Source organism: Siniperca chuatsi, linkage group LG22 (assembly GCF_020085105.1).
Source record: "Siniperca chuatsi isolate FFG_IHB_CAS linkage group LG22, ASM2008510v1, whole genome shotgun sequence".
Classification (NCBI taxonomy): domain Eukaryota; kingdom Metazoa; phylum Chordata; class Actinopteri; order Centrarchiformes; family Sinipercidae; genus Siniperca; species Siniperca chuatsi.
The window spans coordinates 23,078,761-23,092,565 of NC_058063.1; the positions used below are offsets into that span (position 1 = coordinate 23,078,761).

Sequence of the window (13,805 nt, forward strand, 5' to 3'; positions counted from 1 at the left end):
AAAAACAGGTGAAATTTTCCCCCCAAAGTCCTGATTTGTTTATTTTTTTTCCACAGATGAATGTCACCGTGGTAATCGTTTCAGCACCACAGCTCCACCCACCTGTCTGGACAGGTACGCCGCCCTCTCCTCCACTTCCTGTTTCTCACTCTTCAGTCGTTCCCCGTCCCGCCTCTCCTGTTCTAGCTCCGCTTCCCTCTTCTGTAGCTCCACTTTCAGTCGACCCATGCGGCGGTTCACCCTCTCCTCCACCTCCGCAAACGTCTGGGCGATTTTACGATCCAACCCCAGCCCCAGTCTCTCCTCCAGCCCGATCCCCACTGACAGTCCAAACTCCAGGCCCAGCTGGACCCCCATCTCGCCGAGTTTCTTCCCGGGAAAAGGCTCCAGAGGGCCGGGGAGGGCCAGAGCGGTGGAGGGGTCCTCTGGATGTCCTGCAGAAGAGGGGAGCGCGCGATCTGGAGGGCTGAACATTTCCCTGAGCAGTTGGACGGAGGCAGACGACGAGGCGAGATCCAGGCAGGCCAGCGGCAGGGGGAGGCCATGGGCTTCCATGCCCAGAGAAGAGCTCTGTGTTTGGAATACAGTTTGGCCGGGGAGTGGGAGGAGAGCACCAGGTCTGGAGCTTCTAACCCGAGCCTGAAATCAAAGATTAAATTAATGCCAGCCTGTCTGTGGGAAGTAAATCCACACAAAATGTCCTGGTAGTGTTTTCTACACTTTGACCTGCTAATTTGCACCATTTACCAATAGCAAGCTATCGTAGCTTATTAGCTGTGCGTCATCATCCAGAGCCGTAACTGATCCACAAAGGAGACAGGACTCGATGGTACAAATATGTCTTTTGAATCAACTATGCAAACTTATTGTCCGGTTAGCATGCTCATTAGCTCGGTCGCTAACTGACAGTTAAGGCTAATTATCTGACAATTAGCATAGTTTTAGTTTAGTTACATTTATTTGTCAGGGACCATGTACAAAAAGACTTTAATCTCATTCATAGAGAAGAGATGCTTTTTTACCAGATTTACCTACTAGCAAGTTTGCATCTGCAAGCCAGCCAGCTAGCTCGGAGCTTTGTCCTCTTCAATAACTCTTTATTGAATGAAATGATGAACAACGTCCAGAACAAAATGTCAGGGCGAGTACAGAGAAAAAAGATAAAAGCTTGCGGAGATATTGTGACTGACTAATGCTAGCATGTTCCTGGGTTGCAAGCATTTAGCGGTTAGCGCACCAGCTACAGTAGTACTATCCCTGTGAGTAATTCTCTCGTCTATTTTTTTATTAATCGATCAATTGTTCTGTAAAAACGCCAAATTTCTCTGGTTCCAGCTTCTCAAATGTGTGGATTTGATGCTTTTCTTCAGTAAACTATATATATTATATATATAAATATCTTTGGGTTTTGGATTGTTGTTCGGACAAAACAAGAAATTTGAAGGCGTGCTTTGGTATTTGGCATTTTTCACCATTTTCTGACATTTTATAGACCAATCGACTCATCGAGAGAATAATCGATAATGAAAGTAATCGCTAGTCGCAGCCCCGTGCCAGTTACCTGCGACAGCACCAGCAGGGTCTCGTAGGTGTGTCGGCTGACCAGGTGAGCCCGGAGCTCAAGTACGGACGAGAAACGAAACTCGTCACCACAGCGAGGACAAAAGTAGGGCAGCTCCGAGGAAGAGGAGGAGGAGGAGGAGGAGGAGGAGGAGGAGGAAGACATGCTTCACCAGGGAGCTGGAAGATAAAACAGGAACACCTCAGGAAAACAATGGAAACGCTGCAGCAGAATAAGACGAAAATGTGCTTTTGTGTATTCCTTCTGCACACACACACTCCTGAAGAACGAGTGAAGCTGAGCAAAAACTGGGTCAGTGTGTGTGTGTGTGTGTGTGTGTGTGTGTGTGCTACATTATTGATTTTGTGGAGATAAAGATTTAATGAGACTGAAATCTGTAGATTAAAAAACTTCGTCGCGTCGTCATCACACACACACACACACACACACACACACACACACCACGCTCCTCGCCTGTTGGATTTGACATTAGCACGACGTGTGTGTGTGTGTGTGTGTGTGTGTGTGTGTGTGAGGCTAATCGCTAAGTGAAGCATGCATCTTCCACCCCACTGACTGTGTGTGTGTGTGTGCGCGTCTCACACAGTATAAAATACGAAAACACACACTTGCTGATGATGCACTGGGCATGTGCAGACTGAGTGTGTGCGTCCAGAGGAATTTTAAATATGGATGGCTGAGCAGGAAGAAAGAAACGTCTGGGGTGTGGACTCTCTGTCTAACTTTGCCGTCTCTGGAGGCGGCTTCGGACTAGAAATCCTCTGCGGACACAAGACAAACAAGCAACAGCGACTTTTTGTTTACGGACTGCCATGAAATCTGACATTCGTGTTCCCCAGAGGATGAACCCCGGTGACTTTTCATCGAGCGCCGCCATCAGGTCGACGTGTTAATTTGTCCAGTGCTTTGGTTTAAACACCTGCGTTACCTTCATCTTTAGCGCACGGACGTGAGAGCGGCGTCACTCTGAACGTCTAACTCTAAAAAATACCCCAAAATATCGACCCTTTTCTTTAACCTTGTGCTGTTTAGTCTACATGACGGGGACGGTGCATTAAATTAAATATTACATATTTGATTGAAGTTGTTTGTTGTGTGTGAGCTGAGAGAGATGTAAGGAAGTAGTTTTGGTTGTAGTCATGGTTTAGGTTTGTCTTCAGACTACAAATGTTACAGGCCTACATTTCCCTGCCTCCTCTGTTTTGACGGAAATCAGATTTTCACGTGATTTCAAACAGACAAATAAAACATTTCTAAACATAAAAACCAACAAACTCCTGCTTTAATTCAGTGTTGGTAACTAAAAGTAGTTTAACAGGAACATCAGACTGTAAAAGGAGGTAACAGGCGGATTATTTCATTACTGTGAGAAAGAATAAAACAGCAGAAACATTTAGCTGCGTAGGAATATTTATTTAATTATATTTATAATAACGCTGTAGCTCATTAACAAACCTGTCAGGTGGTAAACACAGTCACTCTTTCAGTCGGTCTTCCGGGTAAATAACTTAACTCTTACCTGTACAAAACGGTAATCTGTCGGTGCGTCAGTCAGTCAGCTTCATCCTAAAATCCGTTGCCATGGTTTCCCGGTTTCCCGCTCAGGGATTCACTCCCCTCTCGTGCGGCGGCGGATCGATCAATCCGGTACCGTAACGGTCTCGTGCGGGAAACGTTGCCTCGTGTGTGTGTGTGTGTGTGTGTGTGCATCTGTATGTTTCAACCGCCGCCCTGCGCGCCCCCTCCCCTCGCGCTGTCTCCGCGTGCTGCTGATGCTGCTGACGTAAAAGCCGCGTGGCGTGTCACCAGACCTGATGTGGCGGTGATGGTGGAGCAGAGGATGGAGGGGCCGGGCGGTGTTCACACCTGTGCAGCCTTTCAAACCTTCCGGGGGAAAGATTAGATGGGCCAGCATCAACAAGCATCACAAGGCGGGATGAGCGGCACGGTACGGTGGCCCCGAGAGCTCAATCCGCTGCAGCGCAAAGAAGACGCATGCAAATAAGCAAATTAAGAAACTGTTTCACCGATGTGACAAAACACAAAACACTGGGCAGCATTTAGAAAGTGAGAAAACATGAGCGAGTAAACAAAACCAGGCAAAGTAAACAAAACCCGACCGAGTAAACAAAACCCGGCCAAGTAAACAAAACCCGGCCAAGTAAACAAAACCCGACCGAGTAAACAAAACACGACCGAGTAAACAAAACCCGAGCGAGTAAACAAAACCAGGCAAAGTAAACAAAACCCAAGCGAGTAAACAAAACCCGGCCAAGTAAACAAAACCCGGCCAAGTAAACAAAACCCGACCGAGTAAACAAAACACGACCGAGTAAACAAAACCCGAGCGAGTAAACAAAACACGAGCGAGTAAACAAAACCCGAGCAAGTAAACAAAACCCGGCCGAGTAAACAAAACCCGACCGAGTAAACAAAACACGACCGAGTAAACAAAACCCGACCGAGGAAACAAAACACGAGCGAGGAAACAAAACACGACCGAGGAAACAAAACACGAGCGAGGAAACAAAACACGACCGAGGAAACAAAACACGAGCGAGGAAACAAAACACGACCGAGGAAACAAAACACGGCCGAGGAAACAAAACACGAGCGAGGAAACAAAACACGACCGAGGAAACAAAACACGACCGAGGAAACAAAACACGACCGAGTAAACAAAACCCGACCGAGTAAACAAAACCCGGCCAAGTAAACAAAACCCGGCCAAGTAAACAAAACCCGACCGAGTAAACAAAACACGACCGAGTAAACAAAACCCGAGCGAGTAAACAAAACCAGGCAAAGTAAACAAAACCCAAGCGAGTAAACAAAACCCGGCCAAGTAAACAAAACCCGACCGAGTAAACAAAACACGACCGAGTAAACAAAACCCGAGCGAGTAAACAAAACACGAGCGAGTAAACAAAACCAGGCAAAGTAAACAAAACCAGGCAAAGTAAACAAAACCCGACCGAGTAAACAAAACCCGACCGAGTAAACAAAACCCGGCCGAGTAAACAAAACCCGACCGAGTAAGCAAAACCCGGCCGAGTAAGCAAAACCCGGCCGAGTAAACAAAACCCGAGCGAGTAAACAAAACCCGGCCAAGTAAACAAAACCCGAGCGAGTAAACAAAACCCGAGCGAGTAAACAAAACCAGTCAAAGTAAACAAAACCCGACCGAGTAAACAAAACACGACCGAGTAAACAAAACCCGGCCGAGTAAACAAAACACGAGCGAGTAAACAAAACCCGGCCGAGTAAACAAAACACGACCGAGTATACAAAACACGAGCGAGTAAACAAAACCCGAGCGAGTAAACAAAACAGTCAGCGAAAAAACAAAACCCGGCCGAGTAAACAAAACACGACCGAGTAAACAAAACCCGGCCGAGTAAACAAAACCCGACCGAGGAAACAAAACACGACCGAGGAAACAAAACACGACCGAGGAAACAAAACACGAGCGAGGAAACAAAACACGAGCGAGGAAACAAAACACGACCGAGGAAACAAAACACGACCGAGTAAACAAAACACGACCGAGTAAACAAAACCCGACCGAGTAAACAAAACCCGGCGAAGAAACAAAACCGGCCGAGTAAACAAAACACGACCGAGTAAACAAAACACGACCGAGTAAACAAAACCCGAGCGAGTAAACAAAACCAGGCGAGTAAACAAAACCCGACCGAGTAAACAAAACCCGACAAGAGGAAACAAAACCCGACCGAGTAAACAAAACACGACCGAGTAAACAAAACCCGAGCGAGTAAACAAAACACGAGCGAGTAAACAAAACCAGGCAAAGTAAACAAAACCAGGCAAAGTAAACAAAACCCGACCGAGTAAACAAAACCGACCGAGTAAACAAAACCCGACCGAGTAAACAAAACCCGACCGAGTAAAACAAAACCCGGCCGAGTAAACAAAACCCGACCGAGTAAACAAAACCCGAGCGAGTAAACAAAACCCGGCCGAGGAAACAAAACACGAGCGAGAAACAAAACACGACCGAGTAAACAAAACACGAGCGAGTAAACAAAACACGACCGAGGAAACAAAACACGGCCGACGAGTAAACAAAACCCGAGCGAGTAAACAAAACACGAGCGAGTAAACAAAACACGAGCGAGTAAACAAAACACGACCGAGAAAACAAAACACGAGCGAGTAAACAAAACCCGAGCGAGTAAACAAAACCGAGCGAGGAAAACAAAACACGGCCGAGGAAAAACAAAACACGACCGAGGAAACAAAACACGACCGAGGAAACAAAACCCGACCGAGGAAACAAAACCCGACCGAGGAAACAAAACACGACCGAGGAAACAAAACACGAGCGAGGAAACAAAACACGAGCGAGGAAACAAAACACGAGCGAGGAAACAAAACACGAGCGAGGAAACAAAACACGACCGAGGAAACAAAACACGAGCGAGGAAACAAAACACGAGCGAGGAAACAAAACACGAGCGAGGAAACAAAACACGAGCGAGGAAACAAAACACGACCGAGGAAACAAAACACGACCGAGGAAACAAAACACGACCGAGGAAACAAAACCCGAGCGAGGAAACAAAACCCGAGCGAGTAAACAAAACACGACCGAGGAAACAAAACACGACCGAGGAAACAAAACACGAGCGAGGAAACAAAACCCGAGCGAGTAAACAAAACCCGAGCGAGTAAACAAAACACGACCGAGGAAACAAAACACGACCGAGGAAACAAAACACGGCCGAGGAAACAAAACACGGCCGAGGAAACAAAACACGACCGAGTAAACAAAACACGACCGAGTAAACAAAACACGAGCGAGGAAACAAAACACGAGCGAGGAAACAAAACACGAGCGAGGAAACAAAACACGAGCGAGGAAACAAAACACGACCGAGTAAACAAAACACGACCGAGGAAACAAAACACGACCGAGGAAACAAAACACGACCGAGGAAACAAAACCCGAGCGAGGAAACAAAACACGAGCGAGGAAACAAAACCCGACCGAGGAAACAAAACCCGAGCGAGTAAACAAAACCCGAGCGAGTAAACAAAACACGACCGAGGAAACAAAACACGACCGAGGAAACAAAACACGGCCGAGGAAACAAAACACGAGCGAGGAAACAAAACACGACCGAGGAAACAAAACCCGAGCGAGTAAACAAAACCCGAGCGAGTAAACAAAACACGACCGAGGAAACAAAACACGACCGAGGAAACAAAACACGAGCGAGGAAACAAAACACGAGCGAGTAAACAAAACACGACCGAGGAAACAAAACACGACCGAGGAAACAAAACACGAGCGAGGAAACAAAACCCGAGCGAGGAAACAAAACACGACCGAGGAAACAAAACACGAGCGAGGAAACAAAACACGACCGAGGAAACAAAACCCGAGCGAGTAAACAAAACACGAGCGAGTAACAAAACCCGAGCGAGGAAACAAAACACGACCGAGAAACAAAACACGAGCGAGGAAACAAAACCCGAGCGAGAAACAAAACACGACCGAGGAAACAAAACACGACCGAGTAAACAAAACCCGAGCGAGGAAACAAAACACGAGCGAGAAACAAAACCCGACCGAGGAAACAAAACCCGAGCGAGTAAACAAAACCCGAGCGAGCGAGTAAACAAAACACGACCGAGGAAACAAAACACGACCGAGGAAACAAAACACGGCCGAGGAAACAAAACACGACCGAGGAAACAAAACACGACCGAGAAACAAAACCCGAGCGAGTAAACAAAACCCGACGAGTAAACAAAACACGACGAGAAACAAAACACGACCGAAACAAAAAAACGACCGAGGAAACAAAACACGACCGAGGAAACAAAAACACGACCGAGAAACAAAACACGACCGAGGAAACAAAACACGAGAAAGAAACAAAACACGACGAGGAAACAAAACACGAGCGAGGAAACAAAACACGAGCGAGGAAACAAAACACGACCGAGGAGGAAACAAAACACGAGCGAGGAAACAAAACACGACCGAGGAAACAAAACACGAGCGAGGAAACAAAACACGAGCGAGGAAACAAAACACGAGCGAGGAAACAAAACACGAGCGAGGAAACAAAACACGACCGAGGAAACAAAACCCGAGCGAGAAACAAAACACGAGCGAGGAAACAAAACACGGCGAGGAAACAAAACACGAGCAAAACACGACCGAGAAACAAAACACGAGCGAGGAAACAAAACACGAGCGAGGAAACAAAACACGACCGAGGAAACAAAACACGACCGAGGAAACAAAACACGACCGAGGAAACAAAACACGACTGAGAAAACAAAACACGAGCGAGGAAACAAAACACGGCGCGAGAAACAAAACACGAGCGAGTAAACAAAACACGACCGAGGAAACAAAACACGACCGAGGAAACAAAACACGAGCGAGAGAAACAAAACCACGACCGAGGAAACAAAACCCGAGCGAGGAAACAAAACACGACCGAGGAAACAAAACACGACCGAGGAAACAAAACACGACCGAGGAAACAAAACACGAGCGAGGAAACAAAACACGACCGAGGAAACAAAACACGACCGAGGAAACAAAACACGAGCGAGGAAACAAAACACGACCGAGGAAACAAAACACGAGCGAGGAAACAAAACACGAGCGAGGAAACAAAACACGACCGAGGAAACAAAACACGACCGAGGAAACAAAACACGAGCGAGGAAACAAAACACGAGCGAGGAAACAAAACACGGCCGAGGAAACAAAACTACTGAACAAAAATACTGCACTAGAACTAAAAGTCCTGCATTGGAAACTTAAGTAAAAAAGTAATTTAAATTGAATTTACATTCAAAATCACCACATGTGGTTTTCACCGGACAGGAAGGGGATGAAAAATCGTAATCTGGAAAGTGACTAAAGCCGTCAGACAAATGTAGCGGAGTAGAAAGTGTAAAGTTGCATAAGTACCTCAAAACTGTGCAGAAGTTGAGTAAATGTATTAGAGTCGCAGTGCTGACTGGTGACCACTGGAGGGCAGCGAGAGCCTGTAGAGTGAAGTTGCTCTCTGCATCAGTTAAATATCAGCGAGCCGCTCTGTTGCCCTGGGCAACATGTTGCTTCATCACCATGAACACACACACTGTAGTTTATTCTGACTCAGTCCCACACACACACACACCGTCCTGCTGCCCCAAACACTCACTACAGCACCACATGTGGATTCATCCGCCGCTGGAAATAGTCCCCAACAGACGCTCTGTTTCCTGCTGTTGGTCTGATTAAAAACTAACATGAAACTATAGATCTGTGAGGTGTTTTTACGTCTTCAGCAGGAACCAATGGGCTCGCAGCGGAGAGCCGCAGACAGGAAGTGAGACGGTGTTGAGAGGCGGACGGACGTGCTGTTGGTGCGTGAGGTTTGTTGACAGTAGGGGAAGTTTCGAATAACGCCAGAGTGATGCATCGTCGCGTTGAAACGTCTCAGAGCAGCTCGTATTCTTCACCGCGGGCTGCTGTTACCATAGCAACACAACCGCCACAGTCCACGGAGCTGCACAGACTGTTAGACTGACAGAACTAATGGGAACGTGCGTTGCCTGGCAACAGCAGCCTGTTGTTGTACGGAACAGGAAGTACCCAGAAATCTGTGAATAGTGATTACTTTGATCACAGATCAATCTGTCGATCAATCAATTAATCGTTTGGTTTATAAAATATCAGAAAATGATGACGCAAACTGCGTGATGATGATGATGTTCACGGTGAGGAAGATTAAAGTGATGATGATGATGATGATGTTCACGGTGATGAAGATTATAGTGATGATGATGATGTTCACGGTGAGGAAGATTATAGTGATGATGATGATGATGTTCACGGTGAGGAAGATTAAAGTGATGATGATGATGATGATGTTCACGGTGATGAAGATTATAGTGATGATGATGATGTTCACGGTGAGGAAGATTATAGTGATGATGATGATGATGATGTTTACGGTGAGGAAGATTAAAGTGATGATGATGATGATGATGATGATGTTCACGGTGAGGAAGATTATAGTGATGATGATGATGATGTTTACGGTGAGGAAGATTATAGTGATGATGATGATGATGATGTTTACGGTGAGGAAGATTATAGTGTTGATGATGATGATGATGTTCACGGTGAGGAAGATTATAGTGATGATGATGATGATGATGTTCACGGTGAGGAAGATTATAGTGATGATGATGATGTTCACGGTGAGGAAGATTATAGTGATGATGATGATGTTTACGGTGAGGAAGATTATAGTGATGATGATGATGATGATGTTCACGGTGAGGAAGATTATAGTGATGATGATGATGTTCACGGTGAGGAAGATTATAGTGATGATGATGATGTTTACGGTGAGGAAGATTATAGTGATGATGATGATGATGTTGTTTACGGTGAGGAAGATTAAAGTGATGATGTTGATGATGTTTACGGTGAGGAAGATTATAGTGATGATGATGTTCACGGTGAGGAAGATTATAGTGATGATGATGATGTTGTTTACGGTGAGGAAGATTAAAGTGATGATGATGATGATGTTTACGGTGAGGAAGATTATAGTGATGATGATGATGATGATGTTCACGGTGAGGAAGATTATAGTGATGATGATGATGATGATGTTCACGGTGAGGAAGATTATAGTGATGATGATGATGATGATGATGATGTTCACGGTGAGGAAGATTATAGTGATGATGATGATGATGATGTTCACGGTGAGGAAGATTATAAGTGATGATGATGATGATGATGTTTACGTGAAGAAGATTATAGTGATGATGATGATGTTCACGGTGAGGAAGATTAAAGTGATGATGATGATGATGATGTTCACGGTGAGGAAGATTATAGTGATGATGATGATGATGATGTTTACGGTGAAGAAGATTATAGTGATGATGATGATGATGATGTTTTACGGTGAGGAAGATTATAGTGATGATGATGATGATGATGTTTACGGTGAGGAAGATTATAGTGATGATGATGATGATGATGTTTACGGTGAGGAAGATTATAGTGATGATGATGATGATGATGATGTTTACGGTGAGGAAGATTATAGTGATGATGATGATGATGATGTTCACGGTGAGAAGATTATAGTGATGATGATGATGATGTTTACGGTGATTATAGATTATAGTGATGATGATGATGATGTTATACGGTGAGGAAGATTATAGTTATGATGATGATGATGTTCACGGTGAGGAAGATTAAAGTGATGATGATGATGATGATGTTCACGGTGAGGAAGATTATAGTGATGATGATGATGATGTTGTTCACGGTGAGGAAGATTATAGTGATGATGATGATGTTTACGGTGAGGAAGATTATAGTGATGATGATGATGATGTTTACGGTGAGGAAGATTATAGTGATGATGATGATGATGATGTTCACGGTGAGGAAGATTATAGTGATGATGATGATGATGATGTTCACGGTGAGGAAGATTATAGTGATGATGATGATGTTCACGGTGAGGAAGATTATAGTGATGATGATGATGATGTTTACGGTGAGGAAGATTAAAGTGATGATGATGATGATGATGTTCACGGTGAGGAAGATTATAGTGATGATGATGATGTTCACGGTGAGGAAGATTAAAGTGATGATGATGATGATGATGTTCACGGTGAGGAAGATTATAGTGATGATGATGATGTTCACGGTGAGGAAGATTATAGTGATGATGATGTTGATGATGTTTACGGTGAGGAAGATTATAGTGATGATGATGATGATGTTCACGGTGAGGAAGATTATAGTGATGATGATGTTGATGATGTTTACGGTGAGGAAGATTATAGTGATGATGATGATGATGATGTTCACGGTGAGGAAGATTATAGTGATGATGATGATGTTCACGGTGAGGAAGATTATAGTGGTGATGATGTTCACGTTGAGGAAGATTATAGTGATGATGTTGATGATGTTTACGGTGAGGAAGATTATAGTGATGATGATGTTCACGGTGAGGAAGATTATAGTGATGATGATGATGTTGTTTACGGTGAGGAAGATTATAGTGATGATGATGATGTTCACGGTGAGGAAGATTAAAGTGATGATGATGATGATGATGTTCACGGTGAGGAAGATTATAGTGATGATGATGATGATGATGATGATGATGTTCACGGTGAGGAAGATTATAGTGATGATGATGTTGATGATGTTCACGGTGAGGAAGATTATAGTGATGATGATGATGATGATGTTTACGGTGAAGAAGATTATAGTGATGATGATGTTGTTTACGGTGAGGAAGATTAAAGTGATGATGATGATGATGTTTACGGTGAGGAAGATTATAGTGATGATGATGATGTTCACGGTGAGGAAGATTAAAGTGATGATGATGATGATGATGTTCACGGTGAGGAAGATTATAGTGATGATGATGATGATGATGTTTACGGTGAAGAAGATTATAGTGATGATGATGATGATGTTTACGGTGAAGAAGATTATAGTGATGATGATGATGATGATGATGATGTTCACGGTGAGGAAGATTATAGTGATGATGATGTTGATGATGTTTACGGTGAGGAAGATTATAGTGATGATGATGATGATGATGTTTACGGTGAGGAAGATTATAGTGTTGATGATGATGATGATGTTCACGGTGAGGAAGATTATAGTGATGATGATGATGATGTTTACGGTGAAGAAGATTATAGTGATGATGATGATGTTCACGGTGAGGAAGATTATAGTGATGATGATGATGTTCACGGTGAGGAAGATTAAAGTGATGATGATGATGATGATGTTCACGGTGAGGAAGATTATAGTGATGATGATGATGTTCACGGTGAGGAAGATTATAGTGATGATGATGATGATGTTTACGGTGAGGAAGATTATAGTGATGATGATGATGTTCACGGTGAGGAAGATTATAGTGATGATGATGATGATGTTCACGGTGAGGAAGATTATAGTGATGATGATGATGTTCACGGTGAGGAAGATTATAGTGATGATGATGATGATGTTTACGGTGAGGAAGATTATAGTGATGATGATGATGATGATGTTCACGGTGAGGAAGATTATAGTGATGATGATGATGATGATGATGTTCACAGTGAGGAAGATTATAGTGATGATGATGATGATGATGATGTTCACGGTGAGGAAGATTATAGTGATGATGATGATGATGATGGTGATGAAGCTGAGGAAACAGACTGGACTCCATGTTGTTGTTGTTGTTTATTGACAGCAGTAAACCTGCACAGCCACGTGCTCATCTACACAGGACACGCATCCCACAATGCATCAGTGCAACTCTTCCGGCGCCATCAGAACGATCTAACAGTTCATTCAGTGCGCAGAAGACTCGCGGTCATTTCATAGAAAAGTGACATCACTGCACGTTTACCCGCCACAGACGTCTGACGTCGAGTCCGGAAACACAGACACAGAGAGGTAGACAGTCTAGAAAAATAGTTTGTGTTACAAACAGAGAACTGTGATGATAAAAAGCGGTTTGACGTAAAAATATCTGCGTCGGCAGGGACAGAGTCACGACATTCTGACGTCACCATTCAGCTTCTTTTTGCGTCATGCAGAAAAGTCACAAAAGTCATGATGTATTTTTTTACAAGCAGAGGCAGTCTGCCGCGGTCTGCCTTCAGGCAGCCGGAGTCTCTCTCAGACCACCGGGAGCTGGCCCAGCTGGTCCGGGATCACGCCTGAACCCGGTCCTCCCACAGTCCTCCTGCAATGCACTCACACATGCGCCGTGAGAGGAGCCAGAATCTGGACTTTAAAGTCCCCCGAAGAGCTTTTCTGCTCTTCCCGGCTTTCGCTGAAAAATAGCCAGTGTGACGTCACATGGAAACGCCTCTGACGCTTTCCGGTTGTCGGTGCAAATCCCGAAGCTTTAGCTTCTCTCCACAGCAGCCGTTCAGATGCCAGGCGCGTTCAGAGCCAGGGAGTAGGCGGCCATCATCTGCGCGCGCAGCTGCTGCTTGACGTGCACGCGCCCATGCCTCTTCCTCTCGTCGCTGCGCGCGAAGCGCTTGCCGCACACATCGCACGAGAAGGGCTTTTCCCCCGTGTGTGTGCGCGTGTGCGTGGTCAGGTGGTCGCTGCGACTGAAGCAGCGCGCGCAGATGGTGCACTGGAAGGGCTTCTGTCCCGTGTGGA

General features: G+C 44.9%; 2 protein-coding genes across 2 annotated transcripts in view; both read right to left on the reverse strand.

The window, feature by feature from the left end:
• LOC122870107 (F-box only protein 41-like) overlaps positions 1-3,087 on the reverse strand; it is a 49,335-nt gene extending 46,248 nt beyond the window's left edge. Inside the window, 3 exon segments of the mRNA XM_044183897.1 lie at positions 103-639; positions 1,562-1,740; positions 2,189-3,087. Coding sequence (XP_044039832.1) covers positions 103-639; positions 1,562-1,726 — 702 coding nt within the window. The 5' untranslated portion in view covers positions 1,727-1,740; positions 2,189-3,087.
• Positions 3,088-12,851: 9,764 nt separating this feature from the next.
• The window catches only part of LOC122870328 (early growth response protein 1-like), a 2,940-nt gene continuing 1,986 nt past the window's right edge, over positions 12,852-13,805 (reverse strand). Inside the window, exon 2 of the mRNA XM_044184484.1 lies at positions 12,852-13,805. This exon is cut by the window's right edge and continues 950 nt beyond it. Within this exon, the coding sequence (XP_044040419.1) occupies positions 13,564-13,805 (242 nt within the window). The 3' untranslated portion in view covers positions 12,852-13,563.